General features: G+C 48.0%; 3 protein-coding genes across 3 annotated transcripts; 2 read left to right on the top strand and 1 right to left on the bottom strand.

Moving 5' to 3' along the window:
• Nucleotides 1–1,145: 1,145 nt before the first annotated feature.
• On the top strand, nt 1,146–8,155 carry PtA15_3A684 (uncharacterized protein; the record flags this gene model as incomplete). Its single annotated transcript, XM_053167676.1, has 12 exons — nt 1,146–2,267; nt 2,946–3,458; nt 3,537–3,631; nt 3,705–6,008; nt 6,083–6,164; nt 6,239–6,292; nt 6,361–6,625; nt 6,688–7,001; nt 7,109–7,270; nt 7,347–7,412; nt 7,520–7,545; nt 7,609–8,155. 12 exons carry the CDS (start codon nt 1,146–1,148, stop codon nt 8,153–8,155), a joined length of 5,550 nt encoding a protein of 1,849 aa, XP_053018870.1.
• Nucleotides 8,156–9,734: 1,579 nt separating this feature from the next.
• Nucleotides 9,735–10,591, bottom strand: PtA15_3A683 (uncharacterized protein; the record flags this gene model as incomplete). The annotated part of the gene is made up of 3 exons (XM_053167675.1): nt 9,735–9,740; nt 9,815–10,145; nt 10,272–10,591. The coding sequence occupies 3 exons, from the start codon at nt 10,589–10,591 to the stop codon at nt 9,735–9,737; spliced, it is 657 nt and encodes a 218-aa protein (XP_053018869.1).
• Nucleotides 10,592–11,425: 834 nt separating this feature from the next.
• PtA15_3A682 (uncharacterized protein) lies at nt 11,426–12,696 on the top strand (the record flags this gene model as incomplete). Its single annotated transcript, XM_053167674.1, has 4 exons — nt 11,426–11,458; nt 11,588–11,820; nt 11,907–12,029; nt 12,129–12,696. 4 exons carry the CDS (start codon nt 11,426–11,428, stop codon nt 12,694–12,696), a joined length of 957 nt encoding a protein of 318 aa, XP_053018868.1.
• Nucleotides 12,697–22,250: the final 9,554 nt, after the last annotated feature.

The raw sequence follows: 22,250 nt of genomic DNA, 5'->3' as shown, positions 1-22,250 counted from the left end.
AACTTTCATGTAAATTACAATCAGCATGTTCTCAAAATCAAATGGCTTGGTTTGGAAGGAGGCTCTAAACCTAAACCCTGACTGCTGGTGAAATCTCAATCTGCAATTTTCAGGCCTCACCATGCAGTAAGATTTTAGCCCTTCCGTGATCTAGATCAACAATTTTAGAGGACACCTGATGACATGTATTTGCACCGGATTTTAAGCTTTCGCAGATTGGCCCCGCTTCAAGAATCAAATTCACCACGCCCTCTGCTTGAAGAAACACTTTAAACAAGCCTTCGATCAATAACACTTTTACGTAAATAACACAAAAAACTAAAATCAGCAGTTCGATGAACCGACTATTGCTGATAACCCACTGATCGGCCAGTGACAGTCAAAGACCCACCTTCAACATTAACCCCCCTTTTCCATCTCACCCACCGATTACTGTTTCTCCTTCACGCGATCCACGAACAAGTCCACGACCTCGGGTAGGTCGGGACCATCCTTCTCCGTTTATCTTGCGCACGCCTTGAGCTGTTTCAGATACATAATACTGCATAGTCATCATAAGAAGCTGCGATCGAACCAGTTGATGTAAGTCAAAGCTCATCGCCCAACTCATCCAGGCTTCTTGATCATGTCGACATTGTTGCTACTCCCTAAAATTATCTGGTAGCGAGAATCAGCGGAAATTGGTTTTTGATTATCGACCCCCAAGGCGATCGGATGGCGAGCAGGGCCAACGAGCTCTCTTGTTATGCTGCTTGAAGCTTGCACCTCCAAGCTGGATTCATGGGCTTCCTACTGAGAATTCCTGTACAGCGTTTTTAATGTTTTTCTTGAGTCTGCATGGGTTGTCGAAGAAGAGGGCGCTCCTGTGATCTCTCTGTGCAAAGTCGCCAGTGCAGTGGGAGAGGGTGCCTTGAGAAGAGTATTTTCCCACTCCACCCGAGTCCAACAAGCTCTCCCCAACAGACTTTTGAGAAGAGCATCGGCCTGCAGCTTGCACCTCACGACTTGGCTTTGCTTTACTCTACTCTACTTTACTTTACTTTACTTTGTTTTGTTTTATTTGTTGAAGTTCTCTCCTCCTCTCGGCTATCCCTACTCTTCTTGCTCACCCTCCCTCTCTCCCCCGCCTCGCCCAGCAAGCAACCATGCACCCAGATCAGCTCCCGAGCTATCCTCTTCGCCCCGAGCAGCCGCACCGCCGCCCGTCGGCCGCCGCCGCCTTCCAGCAGCAGCAACTCAGCCCGGCAGCCGCCCCCCATGCCGCCGGCCCGCTCGGATTCCTGCCCGGCGAGCTCCACTCGGCCCCCCCCTTCTTCCCCATCCTCACCCCCCCGCAAGCAGCCGCCGACCAGTCCGTCCAGACCGAGCAGCAGGTCACCGCCATCCTCTCGCTCCCCCCCACCCTTCTCGCCAAGCTGGCCCGGACGCCAGACATCGAGCTCCAGCAGCAGATCCTCGAGCAGGAACGCTGCCCGGAAATATTCCCTGTCATGGCCCTCTCCGCCCCAGAGCCGCCCTCGCCACGCCACGGCCCAGGCCCCCCCGCAGCCCCACCCCCAGCAGCCAACCCGCTCACCAAGGCCATCTCCCAGCGGGCCATCCCCCACCTGCTCCACCACGTCTTCTCCCCGTACTCCAACTCCATCTTCATCCCCGTCAGCGAGGCCGCCTCCTATCCAGACGCAGACTGCCAGCCCTCCTACCGCAGCGTCGATGACTGGGCCTTCCAGGTCGCCCGGCAGACCGCGGCAGCCTCGCCGATCGACCAGCAGGCCACCGAGCACATCGCCAGCCAGCTCAAGCAGTGGGCGCTCCACTCCCAGGACTCCCAGCTCGAACAACACGTCCAAGAGTCCAAGTTCAATGCCGTCCTGCTTGCCGCCCAGGCCGAGGCAGTCTACCACTCCGCCCAGGCCCACCAGCAGCAGCCATCCAGCCCGCTCCCAGACCTCACCCCCTACGCAGACACCTACAAGTCACAGCTGGCCTCCATCGCCTCCGGCTACTATACTCAGCTCCACAGAGATGCGATCCAGAAGCTAAATGAGCCCTCTCGGAACATCCCAGTTCATTCCTCCCAATCGCCCCTAACTCCGCTCAGCCTGTCTCAGCCTGCTGATATCCCTCATCCCGCCAGTCATACATCCTGTACTACTCTTCTCGGCCCTCCCCCCGCTGCGGGTACTGCGCCGTCTGCCCTCCGATCCGCCAAGGATCATCTGGCTCTCGAGCTTGCTCGTACCCAAACTCAAACACCAACAGCAACTGTACAAACATATTCCAGCTATCCGTCCAAGCCTTCTTCGCAATTCCCATCCGAGTCGTCGCACCATCAGCCGTCTTCTTCTTCTTCTTCTGCTGCTGCTGCTACTGCCACAACCGCAACCCCATCTGTCTTGCTCCCATCAGCACCCGCGTCATCAGCCTCCTCCTCCTCCTCACTCTCAGCCACATCTGCCGCCTTCAACCCCCACCCTCCCCCCGGCTCGAGCTCTTCTCATCTCCGGAATGGCCACCCTCACCCCCGCCCGATGAACATGCTCACCTCGACCCTCGCCGCTCAGTCGAATCACCAGCCCGATAACACCCACTCTGCCGTGGATAGAAAGATCTCGTCGAAAAATGTGCAGGCTGCTGCCGTCGCTGCGCTGACGTCCAACTTCATCGCTGCAACCGATTTGTCATCTCGTGCTGGACAGACCTTAAGCGTTCTCGGTATGACTGTCCAAACGAAGCTCACCACTCCCGCTTATCCGCCCGGTCCTGCCGCAATCGCAGCCACCCAGCATTCCCTCGCTCTGGCCCAACAACAACAACAACAACAACAACAACATCAACATCAACATCAACAACATCAACACCAGCTCCAACTCCAACACCAGCACCAGCACCAGCACCAGCACCAACATATCAACCCACTAACTTCGGCTCCGATGCTGCCTCAGCAGCATACCAACCATAACACTCATTCTATTCCACTTATCCCCCACCCCGCCCAATCCCGTCCTCACCCCCAGCCCATCTCGGCCCAACGCCCGCCCAGCGCACTATCCGGTTCCCTCCGATCAACTCACACGTCAACCCCTCTGCTCAACAATAGTCCCTGCACATCCGCCGCCTCCAACCTCACCGGCCCACCACCACGCCCGACCGGAGCACACCAGCCCGTCCTTAACGAACCACCGAGTTACGTCAATCAAGTCGAACGGATCTGGCGATCAGCACAAGAAGGACAATGCACCGAGCGAGCCCGCGACTATCTCCTCAGCTATGCCCATGCCGTCTACTCGAAAAAAGCCGACGATCCTTGCCTGCTCCCACTGCTCCATACCCTCATCAAGCTACATCCGAAACATCTCCCGACTCTCTTACTCCTCTCCTGCGTCTATTACTCCCAAGGTGACTATGTCAGCTCTCTGTTCCACAACGATCAGATCTTAATGCTGGATCCAGAATATGTAAGTCGTCTCTCTTTTCGCTTCGATTGCTCGATCACTCATCTCGATTCTTCTTGCTATCTTGACAAATCGAAACAGGTTGAAGCAATGAGTAATGTGGGGACCACCAAGCGTGCACTGGGGAATTGGGCCGAGGCAGAAGAGTGGTGGTGGCGAGCGATCAAGCTCAGGCCGTAAGTGGAATCACCCCCTCTATCAACTTTAGATGTCCGATTCATTGTTTACATCTTTTCTCAAAACCGACAGTACATATTTCGATGCCTTCGATAACCTTCTAGGCGTCTTATGCAACCCCCAATCGCCGCCTGTGGCTCATGGAATCCCTTCAGCCCAACCACCGGCCACACAACCCCGATACAACGAAGCTTTACGCCTGTGTACGTTTGTAGAAACAGCTCTGTTTGGATCTCTTGACGAACAGCTTCGGCCGATCCGACTACCTTCAACGATACCCCCCTCACACGTCCATCGAGTACAAAACCTATTCTATGCCAAGGGCAATCTCCTCATCGCTATGGGCAAGGCCAGCCAAGCCCGTCACGAATACGAAAAAGCGCTCGAAGTGGTCTGTGGACCTCCGATTCGCAAGTCATCGAACTCCGTGTCCACTTCCGGTGGCGGATATGCTCTAATCGACCTGGTCCTTGCCACCACTTCAATCGGGATCTTCATGATGGCCCTCAACGGTAGTGCATCGGGCTCGATCGCCGATCCAATGGTTCTCAAGGCCCTATCCGCCACCGGGATATGGGATCCAAGCCAATGCGGCTATCAGACCATACTAGCCGATCCGCTCAAAGCTGCCCAGGAAAGACGACAGATCATCAAGAGCAAGCTTCTCCAAATGGGCGGTGGGATCTTACCCTGCGTCTTGCTTCTCCCCGAAAGCTTGGATCAACTGATCGCGACGGTTTTCAACGCTTCCAATCGTGTCCTTCCCGTCTTCCAAAACCATCCACCTTCCTCCTCGAATGGCGAGTCAATCCGGAATCCCCCGTTCCAGTCTGCCAATCAAACTACTAGTACTGTCCTCCTCACACTCGCCAAATGTTTTCAAGATGCAATCTCGGCTCCAATGGGAATTGGCGAAAACGAATCAAGCGTCGACGGAATCCCCCCCTCTTCATCCTTGCTGCTATCTCTCTACTATATCGCCATCACCCTTCATCCTTCCCCTTCTACCTGTAATAACCTCGGTATCCTTCTTTCAACCATTCCCTCGACTCTGACACTCAACAATCCTTCTCAAGGTCGCCGAGTCATCAACGGCCAACAGATCGCTCACACGTTTTATGTTCAAGGTTTACAAAAGGACCGAAACCACCCCCACCTCTATACCAACCTAGGATCGTTGCTCAAAGACATGGGTCAGCTCCCACAAGCGGTGTCAATGTATGAGAAAGCCGTCCAATGCAACCCGAACTTCGACGTGGCGCTGGCCAACCTGGCCAATGCCATCAAAGACATGGGTCGCGTACAGGAGTCAGTTCAGTGGTACGTTCGTGCGGTATCAATCAACCCGAATTTCCCAGAGGCAGTCTGCGGTCTGGTGAATGCGCTTGGCGGAGTATGCGACTGGCGTGACCGGGGTGCGGTAGGGAGCGAACCGGTTGTGGACCGACATGGCAAGCTACTCGGGCCGCCCTCCCCTTCTGCAGATGGCAAGCTTCGGGCTGGTCTGATGGGCAAAGTGTCCCGGCTAGTTGACAAGCAACTCGACGAAGGTATGGCCTACGGACGAGGTGTGATGAGACAAGCAGCATCTCTCGACCAATGGCTAGAAGCCATTGCGATCGTCAAAACTGGTCGGATGGATGGACTGAGTGAAGAGGAACGCAAGAAGTGGCGGTGCAAGTTCGAAGTGTTTTGTGGATCGACTGCACAGGACTCCAGGACAGGCGCCGCTGGGGGTGCGGACCGGTACAACGAGGGTGGATTCCTGATCCGGTTGATCGAGCGTTGTAACCGACAAATTCAACGTCGGTGGTATGTCGATACTTACGGTAAGACCGTCAGTCTAACCAAAGGCAAGGCACCCGCGATCGAGTTCCCCGTCAATGGATCCATAAGCAACTACCGCCGACTATCTCTCCCTTCAGCTTTACCGGTCCCCCCAGTGCCGACAGTGCTACCCTTCCACACGTTTACTTACCCCTTGACCGCACGAGAATGCCGCCTAATTTCCCATCGCAATGCCCTCCGGATCTCTCTCACTACCCTCAACCAACCCTGGATTCCACCTTCGGTATACCCACCACCACCGCCGCCCTGTCCGGAAGTAGACGAACACGTAGATCCGCCTGGTCTGGCTCGACTCCGGATCGGATACGTCTCCTCGGACTTCAACAATCATCCCCTCGCCCATCTCATGCAGTCCGTCTTCGGTCTCCATAACCGTGCTAAGTTCGCCGTCGTCTGTTATGCTACCACTCCCTCCGATGGCTCTATCTATCGCAAGAAAATCGAACAGGAAGTCGAATCGTTCAAAGACGTTTCTGGCTGGAGTCACGAGGACGTTGTCAAAGAGATCCTCAAGGATCATATCCACATGTTTGTCTCTCCCTTCCTCCTTCTTTTTCCGTGACTTCGGAGACCCCATTGAGCCCTCCTTTTTCCTGTTGCAGCTTAATTAATCTCAATGGATACACGAAAGGAGCCAAGAATGAGATCTTTGCTGCCAGGCCTTGCCCCGTCCAAATGGAATTTGTCAGTGTTATCTTCGCTCTTCTTCCGTCCTATCTCGGCCAAGACTAACCGTACCCCATACATTTTGCTTACAGATGGGATTTGCAGGAACTTTGGCCAGTGGATGGACCGATTGGATTATTGCCGATGTAAGCAGTGTTTATTCCTTTGAATAATGTAAAAGCCAACAATTGATGATCTCTTAAAAATCTTCCAGCCCGTTGTTTGTCCCCCGAGGATGGTCTCAGGGGAGCGGTGGAGGAAGCGGCAGCATCTGAGCAAATTAGAATCTTTTTGCTCGTCCCACGACGGCCAGGATGGACAAACAAATGGCTCATCTATGCTATTGAGAGCCGAAGATGAAGAACCCCGGATGGTCGAGCTGGTCGATGATGGGCCGACGGATTTCGATGGCGATTTAGATCCGGAAAATATGGATGAAGATTGGGTGTACACCGAGAAGTTCATCTACATGCCTCATTGTACGTCCTTCCGTCATCATTGACTTACGTGAGCAGGCTTCTGACTGAACTTCTTTCCGCAGCTTATTTCGTATGTGATCATAAGCAAGGATTCCGGGAAGAGCTTGCGCAAGATATCAGTGGAGGGGTCGACCTGAACGGCGTTCCGCTGAACTTCAAGCGAGAACCACTACTCCCAAAACCGGTCGTCCGACCCTTGACTGCGCATCATCAACACCAACAACAGCAACAACAACCTGCTTTGCCCAAGGAGCTGGCCGGTAAAGAAGCTGAATGGGAGACCGAAGAGTTCAAGCGCTGGAAGATGAGGAAAGAAATGTTCCCGGACTTGGACGAACAGACGGTGATCTTTGCAAATTTCAACCAGCTCTACAAGGTCAGTGGTCTACGCCACCTCGCCGGATCTATTTTTTCCTTCGTCAATGAACCTGACCTTTTCTCTCCTCAATCCATGACCACCGAACCGAACCGAACCGTAAAAAGATCGATCCCCTGATCTTCAAGTATTGGCTCGAGATCCTTGCCGCTATTCCCAACTCGATCCTCTGGCTCCTCAGGTTCCCTGCGCCCGGAGAGCCCCATCTTAAGATTACTGCCGAACGTTGGGCCGGTAGGGAAGTTGCTGGCCGGATCCGTTTCACCGATGTCAGTTTTCCACTATCTGCTGTGTTTGACCTGGCTTCTCGTTTCCTGACTTGGCTTATTCGTTTCCCCATCTCAGGTTGCGCCGAAACATATTCATATTCAGAGGGGAAGGATTGCTGATCTGTTTTTGGATTCAACCGAGGTCAGTTTTCTCTCTCTTTGGACTTTGGAGATAGTTGTTGTGGTCTTCTAGGGTTTCTGATGGCCCCTTTGCCCCGGCTTTTTTTCTCGTTCAACTGAAATCAATAGTGTAACGCGCACACGACGGCTGCTGAGTGAGTGGAAGATTTCTTGAGTAAACTTGAGAGGATCTGAAGCTGACTGGAAGTGGTTGGCAGCATTTTATGGAGTGGAACGCCGATCCTCACCCTACCACGTCCGACGCATGCGCATAAAATGTGCAGTCGGGTGGCGGCGAGTATAGCTCTGGCGACCGGGTACGGCTCGCAGATGATAGCGACGAGCATGGAAGACTACAAGGAACGGGCGATCCGGTTCGGCCGGAGTGTTCGGTACGCGCCCCGGATCACTCTGGCGGGCACGGAGGGATACATGTCGGGCGAGCTGGTCGAGGGCGGGTTGATCGAGCTGCGGCAGCGGCTTTTCTTCAACCGGGAAAAATCCGCCCTCTTCGACACGGTCCGATGGACCCGTAACCTCGAGCGCGGGCTCTGGGAGGCCTGGGAGCGGTTCGTCCAGGGCGCGGATTGCGAGGAAGGCGCGGAGTGGAAATCGGCGGACTCGGCCGACGCCAAAGGATCCTGCTCTATCTGGGTCCAGGACGTCGACGACGACGGCCCTGATCTTGTCGAGCTTCGCAAAGCTAGACTCGAACGTAGACAGTTCATTGCCAATGAAATGCAGAACGATCGGCCCGTTTCTTGAGTGATTTCTCTCCAGGTATCCTTTCTCTCCCTCTTTCTATGTATCTCTCTCTCTCTCCCCTCTCACTCATTACTGAATTTTTATAATCTCTTTGTTGACCGCACCCACAAAATAGTCCTTTCTAGATTACTATAAATTCGAACCCGATAGTCTCTCCTCCTTTGTTTTGATCTTCTTTACATACAACTCTTCTTCTTCACATACGACTCAAATGCGAAGAAGAAGAAAAGACAGAGCCCGGCCGATGCTGTGACAATTGAATCCAAAAAGCTTCACAAAAAAAAAAGAGCGAAAACAAAACAAAAAAAGCAGAAACAGAAACAGAAACAGAAACTAAAGCCAAAGAAATAGAGAAGATGAACTCGGGGATGTTTTTTTATGATTATTATTCTTGATTGATTTGAATGGATTTTGGGTGGATCATTTGTCTTTTCGAATCTTGTTATTGATGCTATGAAACCAGTGCACATCAACACACACACATACAGGAAACAAGAAAACCTCGTCTGCACTTCTCTCCATGTGTCTCTTGTCTTTCCTGCTCCTCCTCGCGAACCGCCTACCCTCACACACCCAAAACATAGATTTTTCCTCTCTTCACACATATATATACTCCATATCCTCCTGTCCTCTCATCGTTATCATTTTTTCTTCTTCTTTTCTTTTACGTTTTGTAGATGGTCCTATATATATATATCCTTATGTCTCTTGGTCATGCCAGTCTTTTTCTGCGAAAAATACAAAAAAAAGCGTCCGCTTGTATTAGTCTTTTTCTTCCCCTCTCTAGTCCCCCTACACATACACACATATCTATGAAGAAGAATCAGCGCTATATCATTATGTGATGTGTGTGTGTGTATCTACATATCCTTCTTGCTTGTTCTGTCCTCATCCTCGACGTTCAGTGTCGGGTGCTCTTTCTCTTCCTCCTGTGGTCCGATAGAAAGCCGCTTCTGAATGAATAATGAGATATGCTAATCTTCGCTATCATCGGCACACAACAGCATCAAAGTTTTTTTCTTCTCCTCAGTCACGTGCTGAAGGGAATTCACGAGTTGGCTGATTGGAGTGGGGTTATGCAGGCCCGGAATTGTGATTCACATCTACTGCGGAATAGCTTGTTTCCAAGATCTCTCTCCTTTGCCACTCTTATTCCACGTCTTCTGTCGGCTCAACTAGTGCCAACACGGAGGTTGTCTTGTGATTTGTAAGAGCGATTGGGTGGGGTGAAAGGAAATATCAAAAGAAACACACAGCGAAAAAAAGGCGAACAAGCGAACTACATATGACCAGTTGGGTTATACTTCTAGCTGTAAGGAAGATGGGGTGATATGTAAGAGACATCAAAGAAAATTAATTATTCAAGGTCGTATGCAGAAGAATCATGAGAAAATTCCCGTCTTGCCCTTCCGCTTGCAAACTCCTCTGGTTCCCAATGTTTTTTTCTCTACAGCGGTTTTTTTTTTGTATGTATGTGTGTGCGTGCGTGCTTGAAGTAAGATTTCTGAATAACCCTAGTGCGACCGACCCAAAGTGCTTGTAAAATGTAGACAATGAAGAGGGGTAAAACAGGAGATGATCATCTCTATTCGAAATGAATGGTCAGTGATCACGAACGGATGAGGGAAAGAGTGTGCGTGTGTGTGGAGATTAACAGACTTTGATGAGAGTCAAGAACTCGGCGCGAGTTTTATCTTTAGAGCGAAAGCAGCCGAGCATAGAGGAGGTTACGGTGACCGAGCCGGGTTTCTGAACGCCCCTGATGGTCATGCACATGTGAGTGCATTCGATAACGACGGCGACGCCTCGAGGTTTGATGACCTGGTTGAGGGTGAGAGCGATCTGTTTGGTGAGACGTTCCTGGACCTGGAGTCTACGAGCAAAGAACTCGGCGATCCGGACGAGTTTGGAGAGGCCGAGGACCTGCTGGTTGGGGATGTATCCGATGGCGATCTTGCCGGTGAAGGGCACGAGATGGTGTTCGCAAAGACTGAAGATCTCGATCTCCTTCACGATCACCATCTCGTCGTGCTCCTCCTGGAAGATAGCCGAGCCGATAATCGTCCCCAATTCCTCCCGATAACCTTTGGTCATCCAGAGCAATGCTCGCGCGTACCGTTCGGGCGTCTTCAAGAGGCCTTCCCGCGTCGGATCTTCTCCCAGACAGACGAGGATCTCTCGGACGGCTGATGCCAGTCGTGCTGTACGCTCTTGCTCCGCGATGCCTTCCGTAGTCGCGCCTTCGCGTCGTACCGTTACACTCTGTCCGTTCGAAGGTTCCTCCGCCGGAGTGCCATCAGCCACATGGTTCGCCTCATCTTTCGCCTTCCCGGTGTCCCTTTTCAATGACGATGCCGGCTGGGGCGTGAGGTTTAGTTGGCTGATAGCGTCCTCAATATCTTCTTGCGCAGGGTCGTCTTTTTCTGTGGGATCCATCGAGTCCAAGCGATCTAAAGTCAATCGGGTTTTCCGGTTGGGACCGGGTTGCGTATAAACTTCAAACTGTATCCCGCGTGGGATATCCGGTAGATAATCCGGGATATCTGTCGAGGGACTGCGGATCAAGCCAGATATCTGAAGCCCGAGGTTCCCAAACCTGCGGATATTTTGGGATCTAAAGCGGAGAGGCTCAGCGGAATAGAAAGAGGAAACTGGCGAATGGCCTGAGGCCGCAATTATAAACATTTTTTTGAGATATTTTTGAAAAGTTTTTGAACTTGCCCAAAAAAGAAATTGAACTTTTTTTTGAGATCTTTTTAATTTCAAAAATACTGCAGATGCACTCAAATACACCCAGGAGGTGTGTTTGAACCATTTTTGGAAAAAAAATGTTTTCATTTTGTTTTTGTTTTGTTTTCAAATACTTTTCAGTTCATTTTCAAAAACTTTTCAAAAATATCTCAAAAAGGTATTTATAATTGGGGCCTGAATATGTATTTCAGGAACAGGGGGAAAAACCCCTACAAGAGAGAGGATGCCTTGTAAAGGCACCTCAAACAGAAACACAAGGACAAACAACCCCTGGTTACAGACACACAACCCCTGGTTGCACACAAGCAACTACAGCCGCAACACCGCGGGGCAAATTCAACAAGGCCGTGGCGCCACGACCGCGCGGCCCTACCACCCGTGACATTTACGTATGTACATGAAATCTGGAAAAAATAGCATATTGAATATCCAAAATAAATAAATAAAAAATCCCCTCCTTCTTCAAACCAGCAAGCCGACGTCCATCCACCAACACGAACCCTACCACATTTGCTCAAAATGGCCAAGAAATCACTCAAGAGGACATCAGATGCCCTGACCGAGAAATCCAAAGACTCACCAACAACCACCGCCACCACAACAACATCAACAAAAAAAGCCAAAAAAATCAAGTCGACAGACACGACGACGACGACGACAAAGACGACGGCGACTAAGAAGGAAGAGCCAAAAGAAGAAGACGAGGTGCTTTCGACCAAGGTGCCATTTGTCAAACGATCTCAAGTCGAAAAGGCCATCAAAGCTCTCGTCGACTATTCCCAAAAGACCGTCGAGAAGAATGTCGACCAGGGCGAGCTGTTTGCAGACCAAGCCGCCTCGAACGAACACTTCTTGAACCTCGTCATCAGCTTGAAGCGGATCACTCCTAGACCCAAACACAAACCTATCAAGATGTAAGTCTCTCCCTTTTCATACATATCTCTCTGGCTTCTTTTGACCCCGAATAGCTCTTAAAACTGATTATCTCCTCATTTTTCAGTACTCTCTCTCATCCTCTCTACGACCCTAGGATCAGCCCCGTTTGCTTGATCGTCAAAGATCCCCAACGAGAATACAAAGACTTGCTCGAGGAAAAAAAAGTACACTTCATCGCCAAGGTGATGTAAGTAACACAACCACACACATCCAAAAAATAAAATAAAAAAACTCTCACTCAGAGACTGATCAAGCCGGCGAATTGATTGTTTGCTACCGAACACAGAGGGATCGAAAAGCTGAAAGGGAAACATTCATCCTATGAAGCTCGACGATTACTGCTGAGCAACCATGCTCTATTCCTAGCGGACGAGCGAGTGATGGGCACGTTACCAGGGCTATTGGGGGCGAAGTTTTTCAAGACAAACAAGCTTCCGATCCCGGTTGATGTGACGAACGGGGATAAGCTGAAGGCGGAGCTAGAACGGACGATCGGGAACACAACGCTCAGGATCGGGAGCGGCAGTTGTCTGACGATCAAGTTTGCCGACCTCAGTCGACACTCCTCGGACCAAATTCGCGATAACATCGTCGACACCCTCGGCCAACTCGGAAAGAAAATCCCCCTCGGGGGCTGGAATAATATCCAGGCCGTCCATCTCAAAACCGGTACCTCAGCTAGCTTGCCTCTCTGGCTCGCCCCCCTCGATGATTCTGAAAACGGTAGGTTTAATATCAAACATACCGAGGACGAAACCGCTCGCATTCAGGCCGCCCATGAACGAAGTGAAGCTAAAAAAGAGAAGAAGCAGATCAAAATCTCAAATAAATTAGACAAAATCTTACCTGTCTGAAGAATTCTTTTTTTCCCCTCATCATCGGGTCTATTTCTTTCATTTTTCTCCCCCTGTGTCATCCGGTTTCCTATCTCTTTTCCATTTTTTGTGAAATTATTCCTCTTGGTTTTGTTGGTAATCGTTATGATAAGGAGAGGGGGTGATATCTCTAGATAGCCATAGCTACGACGAGGGACAAAGAAGATTCCCAGATAAAACTTTGGGAGATATTGCCAAGCCATCTTTGACAATAAAACCTTTGAGAGATAATACCAAGCCACTTTCGAGAGGAGTGGATTAAATATAAGCCATGATATTTCTTTCTTGGAGGTAAGTACAAGTTCCAAATAGACTTGCTTTTGATATGAAGGCCCCCCACCTGACATACAAGGGCTTGGCACATCCTCAATGTCCATCAACCTAGATTTGCTGGAAATAGGAAGCAGTCCAGACATGACCCCACTTAAAGCAGGCTTTTTTTTGACATGAGTGCATACACAGACTGGTCATTGATTTGTCAGCCCAAATGAGCCAGACTCAGGTACTTGTAACTAGCTAGCATAAATAGTATAGGTAAAAGTTGTCTCACTGTGGTCAAGACAAAATTGAATATTCAAAATAAAAGAGGAACCACCAAGTGGCATACATATCACACACAAAGACATGTGGCACTAGAGAGTTGAAAAGACATGGATGTCAGCGTTTTTTATTTTATTTTTAAGTGTGTTGTAGGTGGAAAAACCCTTGATTGCATGTACTCCTCCCCAACCTCCTCTTGACTCCCTGATACTCCAAATGTGGAGTTTGTACACCCCACACTCCAACAAAGTGCAGATTTGGTTTAACATTGCGCACTACAATGTCAGGGTTGAATGAATACAAGACATGTGATCAGTCATACATAACTAGATGATAAACAAGCTATGATCATGATGCAAACTTGGCGGAGAACACATAAAGATTTGGATATTTTCATTTTGGGGTGATTAAGAGAGAAGAGATATGGAGTTTCAACAAATCCAACCAAGCTTGTGGTATTACACAAGCCTTTGCCAAGGCTTACTGTTGACCATAATTCAATGCACAGTGAATTTGCAGAAAACAATTATGCATGTTTATATGGATCTAGAACAGCAGTTCCACAGCAATAACCCACATGTTAACTGCTAGCAGACAAGCAAGTTTTCTTGTGTAGTGGTCATTTATGAATTTTTTAATTCAACCAAGCAAGGTATGTACCCAGTCTTCCAGTAGAGAATCTTTGAAACTCAGGATCTCCCCAGGAATCCAGGTCAAAAGTTCTTCAGATTTAGGATTGAACCCGCAGCCTCAACCTTGCCTCATGCAAAGACTTAACAACTAATACTCCAGGCAAACAGTTGATGTTCCTGCACAGAGATTCACCCACACAGTCACTGAGGTCACCAAAATTATGTGATGCTGCGCACAGGAACCACACCAAATGACCACCCCAAAAAATTCAAGTTACCCAAAAAGTAAAAAAAATGAAGTTTAAAAAAAGTCACTTTACTTTAAATCACAGAGAGATTTTGTTATGTTATCAAATTTCCCTCCTGTAAGGTATTGTAAGGTATCTTTCCACCACTTGTTCAATTGAAACATGGCTGTAAAGGATTCTGAATGTCTAGTACCAGGGTCCCACCAAAACAACTCCAACCTGCTTGCTCTCAAGCCAGCTGTACCGGACCACTCCTTTAATGAGACCCTAAGACCCTAAAAAGGGAGATGTTTACATTGCAATGATCCAGTTCTAGGAATGGCAATTGGGCGGCTTTGATACACCCACAGGCGGCCCGTGTTGGGCCACAGAATAAACAGGTGGGTTGGACTGGGCCAATTTGTCTCAAATTGCCACCCGCCACAAAGCCATTTAGCTTGCGGGCAGCCTGCGGTTCTCAGCCAAATAACCAACAAAGTAAAATATTTGAGGATTGATGTCAATGTAAATATCCCTGGCTTTGGAACTTGCCCAGTCAACAGGCAGGAAATATTTTGAAGTCAAACTGTGGATGCCAGATGGTGCTACAGGGTCAAAACCTCAGCCCTTCATGGCTGACCCCTGGATGGGGGGTGGTCCAACAGGTACCTGGCGGGCTGCCCAAACCCACCCGGCTTCATTTGCAGGTCTTTTGGGTTGGGCCAACCTCACAAATTTCCCCAAAAAGCCAACCAAACCCGGCCCGGTTTGGGCGACCTACCAGCCCAACCACCCAATTGCAATATATATCCAGTTCCAAACTTGTGAATCTAAAAATTGTAGAAGTTGCAATTTTTCCCTCCAATTAAGATGTTCAAATTTCAAATCATAAAATGTTCAATACATGAAATCATAAAATCATAAAACTTCAAGTGATGGTTTTTCTGTGTGCCATTTTAGAAATAGGGAGTTGAAAAATTGACTCCCAAAAGTCATTTACGTGGCGCGGACCACCTCAGGACGTCTGTCCCCAGTCCGCAGGACCAAATTTTGACCCGCGCACATTTTGGGAGTCGGAAAATTAGTTCCGCTATCCAGAATGGGAGTCGGAATTTTAATTTCACAAAAAATGACATAAAATAAAGAAAAATTTATACCTCCGCACTGGGGCACCTAAAGCCCCCCAAAATTTTACAGCAGCCATAAAGCACTCTGAATAAAACCTGATGAGCTTCACGGCATTGGCACACCCCAGGAAAGGGGTGTGCTACTGTGGGTCTAATTTGGTGGATTTCCTACTAAGGAAATCCGCCAAAGCCTTAGCTACAGTGCCCCAAAGCCCCCCAAAATTTCACAGTGGGCATATAAGCCATTGAAAGGCAAATGGTGAACACCTTGGCAGTAGTAAACTCTAGGAAAGGGGTGTGCTACTGTGGGTCTAATTTGGCGGATTTCCTACTAAGGAAATCTGTCAAAGCCTTTGCCACAGTGCCCCAAAGTGCACCAAATTTTTGGATCATGAAATAAAATACTCTTTACCCAAATGGTCAGCTGCAATGCAGTAACACACCAGCATAAAATAATTTTGAGGCAGCTAGGGCTTTTGGTCATATCTGCTACTAACAGATAATAGTGCCTCTGCCACAGTTAATAGTGCCTCCGCCATAGTTAATAGTGCCTCCGCCATAGTTAATAGTGCCTCCGCCACAGTTATTAGTCCCTCTGCCACAGTTGATAGTTCCTCTGCCACATTTATGTGGCGCAAGCATAATTCACTGTGGCAGACGCACTAACGACTGTGCCTTACACACTATTAACTTTGACAGAGGGACTAATAACTGTGGCGGAGGCACTATTAACTGTGCGGAGGCACTATTAACTGTGGCAGAGGTACTATTAACTGTAGTTGAGGCACTATTAACTGTGATGGAGGCACTTTTAACTCTTGCAGAGGCACTATCAACTGTGGCGGAGGCACTATTATCTGTTGCGGAGGCAATTAGTAGCAGATATGACCAAAAGCCCCAGCTGCCTCAAAATTATTTTATGCTGGTGTGTTACTGCATTGCAGCTGACCTTTTGGGTAAAGAGTATTTTATTTCATGATGCAAAAATTTGGTGCACTTTGGGGCACTGTGGCAAAGGCTTTGGCAGATTTCCTTAGTAGGAAATCCGCTAAATTAGACCCACAGTAGCACACCCCTTTCCTGGGGTTTAATACTGCCAAGAAGTTCACCATTTGCCTTTCAGAGGCTTTTATGCCCACTGGAAAATTTTGGGGGGCTTTGGGTAGGGCTGGACCCCAAAGACGGGGTGGACAGGTATACCCGGATATCTGACCCAACGGGCCGGGGGCCAGCAGTGCTCTCTTATAAAAATACCCAACGGGTATTCTTCAGTATAAAAGTTGGGACACTCTGCCAACAAAGGGTAGTTATGTTACGTTGCGTTATCCGCGCAATTTTGGTAACGTAACTACCCCCGTTATCCGGGTCCCCCGTTACTTTACTAGTAACGGGGTCATTTCAGGCCCCGCGCGTAATGTAACAGGCCTGATTTTTGAGGCCCGTTATCGCGTTATCCCCCGGATAACGCGATAACGGACCATTTAAGGCTTTTTAGCCTCATTTTTTGCCTGTTCTCAAGGGCTCTGCGCGCCTGGATAACGCAACGAGTATAAAAAAAGCCGGCTCAACGTGTTGCGATAACGTAATCGCACTGCCATTACGCGTAACGCGTAGATAACAACAAAAATTTCGTTACGTTACCGTTATCTACGCGTTACGCGTAGCGTAACTACCCTTTGTTGACTCTGCTGATCTCACAGGGACCAACAGGTATTTGGTCTCAGGGGTTGAGCACACCGGCCTTGCGTCTTGCAGCCGCGCAAGGCCGGTGTGCTCAACTTTTTGCGCCATCTGGCCGCCCAAGGTGCGGCATGAATAGGCATCCAGGTGCTCACACCTGATGCCAAAGCCCTGGGGAAGTTGTCTCATGCATAAACGTCCCGAATTCCGATAGATAGGCGTAATAGACCAGGTACCTGCAGGTATACTCTATAGCTTTGGGGTATATCCGTGGGTACCCGCCGCGAAAAATACCCGCATCTACCCGTCTACCCGACCTGTTATCCGCGGGTATTTCCACGGGAGAAAAACCTCTGGTTTTACTCCTCGGGTATTACCACGGCAGGGCTGGAGGCTCTTGGGTATCACCCGGGGTCCAGCCCTAGCGTTGGGGCACTGCAGCTAAGGCTTTGGCGGATTCCCTTTGTAGGAAATCCACCAAATTAGACCCACAGTAGCACACCCCTTTCCTGCGGTATGCAAATGCTGTGAAGCTCATCAGGTGTTAACCAGAGTGCTTTATGGCCGCTGTAAAATTTTGGGGGCTTTAGGTGCCCCAGTACGGAGGTTTAAATTTTTCTTTATTTTCTATCATTTTTTGTGAAATTAAAATTCCGACTCCCATTCTGGATAGCGGAACTAATTTTCTGACTCCCAAAATGCGCTGGTCAAAATTTGGTCCTGCGGACCGGGGACGGATGTCCTGAGGTAGTCCGCACGACGTAAACGACTTTTGGGAGTCAATTAATTAATTTATGGGAGTCAATTTTTCAACTCCCCAGAAATATTTCTCTAGCTTGAGTGATGGTGTTCAAATATATATGGTGTTCAAAATTGCATAAGATTTTTTTACATAAAATCATAAACTGCAATTTTGGCTGGGAGATGTCACTTTAAGTTTTATGCACGCTGACATCTCCCAGCCAAGATTGGCTTTATGATTTTATGTAAATTGTGACATATGCAATTTTGAACACCATAAAAGTCGAAATCATAAAATTTTCAATACATGAATGTACCGGTCATTGAGGGGGATGTGTCCTCTCTACCGCTCATTGAGGGGGATGTGTCCTCTCAATGACCGGAATGCCGGTCATCAAGAGAGATGTGATATACCAACAAAGGGTAGTTACGTTACTCTACGTTATCCGACATTTTTGGGTAACGTAACTACCCTTGTTACCCAGGGCTCCCCGTTACTTTACTAGTAACGGGGGCATTTTAAGCCCCACGTGTAACGTAACGGGCCTCAAAAAAGCGGCCCGTTATCGCGTTATCCGCTGGATAACACAAAAACAGACCAATTAAGGCTGTTTTTGCCTTAATACTTGCTTGATATCAGTGGCCAATGCAAAAACAGATCATTGGAGGCTGTTTTTGCCTTGATATTTGCTTGTTATCAGGGGCCATGTGTGCCCCGATAACGTAAATAATATAAAAATAAGGGCCTTCCTGTGGTGCAATAACGTAATTGCACCAACGTTACGCGTAACGCGTAGATAACGGCAAAAATTACGTTACGTTACCGTTATCTACGCGTTACGCGTAGCGTAACTACCCTTTGTTGGATATACCCTCTCAATGACCGGTCTATTCCGGTCATCAAGAGGGATGCAATGACCCGTCTGTGCCAGTCATTGAGGGTTTTGTTTCCTCCGGATGGCCGGAGTGTCTCAACCCGGCCACCTGTCGCCGCACGGCACCCCCATGTGCGGATAGTTCTTTGAGGGGAGCTGGTGGCGCGCACGGAGGGGGGCCCGATGTCACGTGACGTCCAGTCAACGGCAATTCCCGTGCGCAACAAGTTTCCCTCCGTGCGCAAAGTAAACCCGTACATAAAATCATAAAATCATGAAACTTTCAAGTGATGATTTCATATGTACCGTTCTAGAAATATTGCTCTAATCTGAGTGCTTGGGTGGAACATGTTTTTTTCAGCTTAGAATTTTATGATTTTATTCAAGGCAACTTTGAACACCCTAAGTGTTTGGGTAATTACATATTTTTTTTCAGCTTGGAGGTTTATGATTTTATGAAAGTCAACTTTGAACACCCTAAATAAATGTAGCCATACCAGGTTCAAGGTTGAATATGGGGAGAGGTGTTATTTTTATTTTTGCAAATTTGACTTCCTGTTGGAACTTCACTTGATTTGATATCTGTTGTTCCTTTGTCTCATGCTTGACACTTCTTGTTTAATTCCTTGTTGCTTTATTTCTTCCCTTTTCAGTGTCTGTTATCTCCCACGACTTGATCCGATTGTGTTTAGTCTATATAAGTGGGCTGATAAATTCATTGTTCAACCTTGACCCACAAACCTCCGCGCAACAACACAAAGAAATTGCAGACCACCGCGTGAGAAGCTTTTGGCCCTCACTGGATCTGCAATGCGGAGGCATCTTCTAACGCTTGACAGGAGCTCTATTTATAAAGTTTTACAACACTTTTGTCCTCCCAGTTCTGTTGTCATTCTTTTGTCCTTGCTTTCTGTCATTATTTGTGCTCGCTTGACATTTGTGAATGTACATTAACACAATTTACTTTCAAACAATTTTGGATGTGGTTGCCTATTAATTATATTCAACATCTCATGTGGATTTTTTTTATCCAGCTCTGGTTGCGCTTGATGGAAGCATCGATTAAATTGCACCAGTTGACTTTCCTGTCCTTGAGGTCTGGAAGCATTGCATCGTTATCTACTACATTGGACATAGATGCAGTCAAATGCAATAGGACCAGTTTGTCAGCCCGTTGAACAACAAAAAAGCCTTAGCAACTTCTGCTCCCTTTTTTGGTTAAAGTCAGCGGAAGTGAGTCAACTTATTAGGTATACGCAAACATGTTGACAAAATGTTGCTGACTGGTTTATTGTTTTCAGCTCCTGAAGCCCAAGTGACTTCGCCCCAGGAACTCACGACTCCACCAACAACTCCAGCTCAAACAGCACCTCGTCCTCCGACTGCGCCAGCTCCCACCCTGAAATCAACAACAATGGTACCGCCAATGCTAAGACCAAGTCAGCCTCTGTTCGGGCCGCTGCTGTGCCATCAATGGCTCTTTTTGCCATTGCCTTGTTGTTGGCTGTCATTGCTGGATGTCCCACTCAACACAAGTGTGGCGCTATGAGTACAACACATTTGATGTCCTATGTGTCCCACCCACTCTTTCCTTTTTTTTTTGATACCTTTCTTGTGTGACGCTCCCTTTCCAAAATAATCATGTTATTTCCCCCTATCACAAAGCCATGCCTGTGTTGAGATAATATTATGATATGAGAACATTAACCATTCATTCAATTGCATGACTCATGAGTTCTTCCATCCCAGAAATCCACGTGAGCTAAAAAGTGTATTGAACGCGCTAGAAAATTTCCTTTTTGTTTCCCATAGTTGGGCTACTCACCAAGCAGAAAACAAGTCAACACAAGTGAATCAAGGCTGAGGAGGAAAATGAAACAATATTGAAGTCAGTCACAAAAAAATTCAATAAAGATACTGGAATCAAATTGACAACAACTTCAGGACTGAAATACGGTCCAGAAAAACACGCCATTATCTGGCTACTTGAAAAACAACAACAATCAGTATTCCCTTCACCAAATTAAGAGTCTGCTCAGTCACATATTGTGATTCCAGGAATGCTTGGACAAATTTTTGAGCTGTGAGCTCAAAATCATGGAATCCTGACATTTGAGTTCAGGTTTTCAGCCTTCCTTCTGGGCAACAATAGGGGGCTGACATGTCAAGTTTGCAGCTGTGTTGGTCAGAAAACCAAAATTTTACCGGTGCTGTGGCTCAAAGGCCATAACTTTAGCCCACTGAAATCTTGAATTGTTCAAGCTTAAGCAAAATCACAATATGTTTCAGATTTTCCAAGGCTTTGACAAAACAACCTCTTCAAAAACCTGCCTGCAGTCTCAGAGTCATGGGCTGTTTGTAGTGGAGAGATTCAGCCCCTGTACATATTCATTTCAAAACTTTCTCTATGGCCCCTATGGAATCTGGTCCAGACCTCAATCTTTTCTTGTTTTTGAGGGCCCCATGTCAGTTCCATAAAGGTCCAACACTATAAATGTCAGGTCCAAAGCCTCAAGCTTCCATAAAACAATTCCTACTTGAATCCAATCCTTGGAAAAAATCCAGTTAGACTGACAGGGTGTCTTCAGAGTAACAGAGCTTGTGCCTGCGGTCCTTACCAACAAGCCTGATACAGAGCAGGCAAGCTATCAAAAAATTTCAAAGTTGTGTTTGAAATATAAATGTATAAGGCAATCCATGGCATATAAAATTTGACATCTGCATATGGATCTCTATCCATTTGAATTTAGTTATGGTGTTCAAAGTTGGTTTGCATATTTTTATGCATGCATAAATCATAAAATCATAAAATCTTTTTTGCAGGGGATATGACTGTCTGATTATGTAATACAAAATTTCCTCACCAAAATATTTTTATGATTTTATGATTTATGCATGCATAAAAATATGCAAACCAACTTTGAACACCTAAAGGCGGCGAAGCGGCCTCTGGACTCTAGTAGCCATAAACAACCCATCAGTTGACTCCTGGCCACTCTGCTCCCTTGGAGACACTTGAGTCTCATCAAGGTCCTTCCTTGACAATACTTGAGCCTCATTGGGCAAGTCAGACATCTTCAGATATTGCCTACTATTGGCTAAAGCCAATCTTCTTCTTTTTATCCTCCCTCCTCTTTTCATTTGGCATCAATTTTATCTTTTTGGGAAGTGCTGTGCTGGATTTTCACGTATTTACTCGCACAACCCGGGGCTTGAGTGCCTTAAGGGGGATATGGGCCCGTCTCAAGAAGTAGGAGTTGTAGGCGGGCCCTCATACTGGGGTAGGTATATCCTCGCGGACATAGTAGGAGACGTAGGTCATCGGTGGGCCTTGGGCGGTTTCGAGTTTCTTGAAACGAGTGGTGCGATGGGGCCTACCATAGCAGAAACGCGTGTTGCAAGCAAAACGCAATTTCCGAAGCTGCTGGATGATGGATGAACGACCCCTCGGAGTCGGACGACACCCAGGAAAATGAAGTCACTGGAAAAACATTCCGGCAGGCTCTAGAAGATTTTTTTGTGGAACGTGAGTTGCTACAAGCCTGTTGGCATTCGCAGCCAAGCCGCTTTGTTTCTCTAATCAACAGACGCAAAAGACTCAGACGCTTCCCCAAACGCAGATCTTGTAGATCCAAATCATCAAGCTGCCAAACTTCATTCCAATCCTCATCGCTGTTTATATCTCCTATGACAAGCAGGTCAAAAAAAAGA

The sequence above is a fragment of the Puccinia triticina genome, chromosome 3A, assembly GCF_026914185.1.
Source record: "Puccinia triticina chromosome 3A, complete sequence".
Taxonomy (NCBI): domain Eukaryota; kingdom Fungi; phylum Basidiomycota; class Pucciniomycetes; order Pucciniales; family Pucciniaceae; genus Puccinia; species Puccinia triticina.
This window is presented reverse-complemented; position numbering and strand designations above follow the sequence as displayed.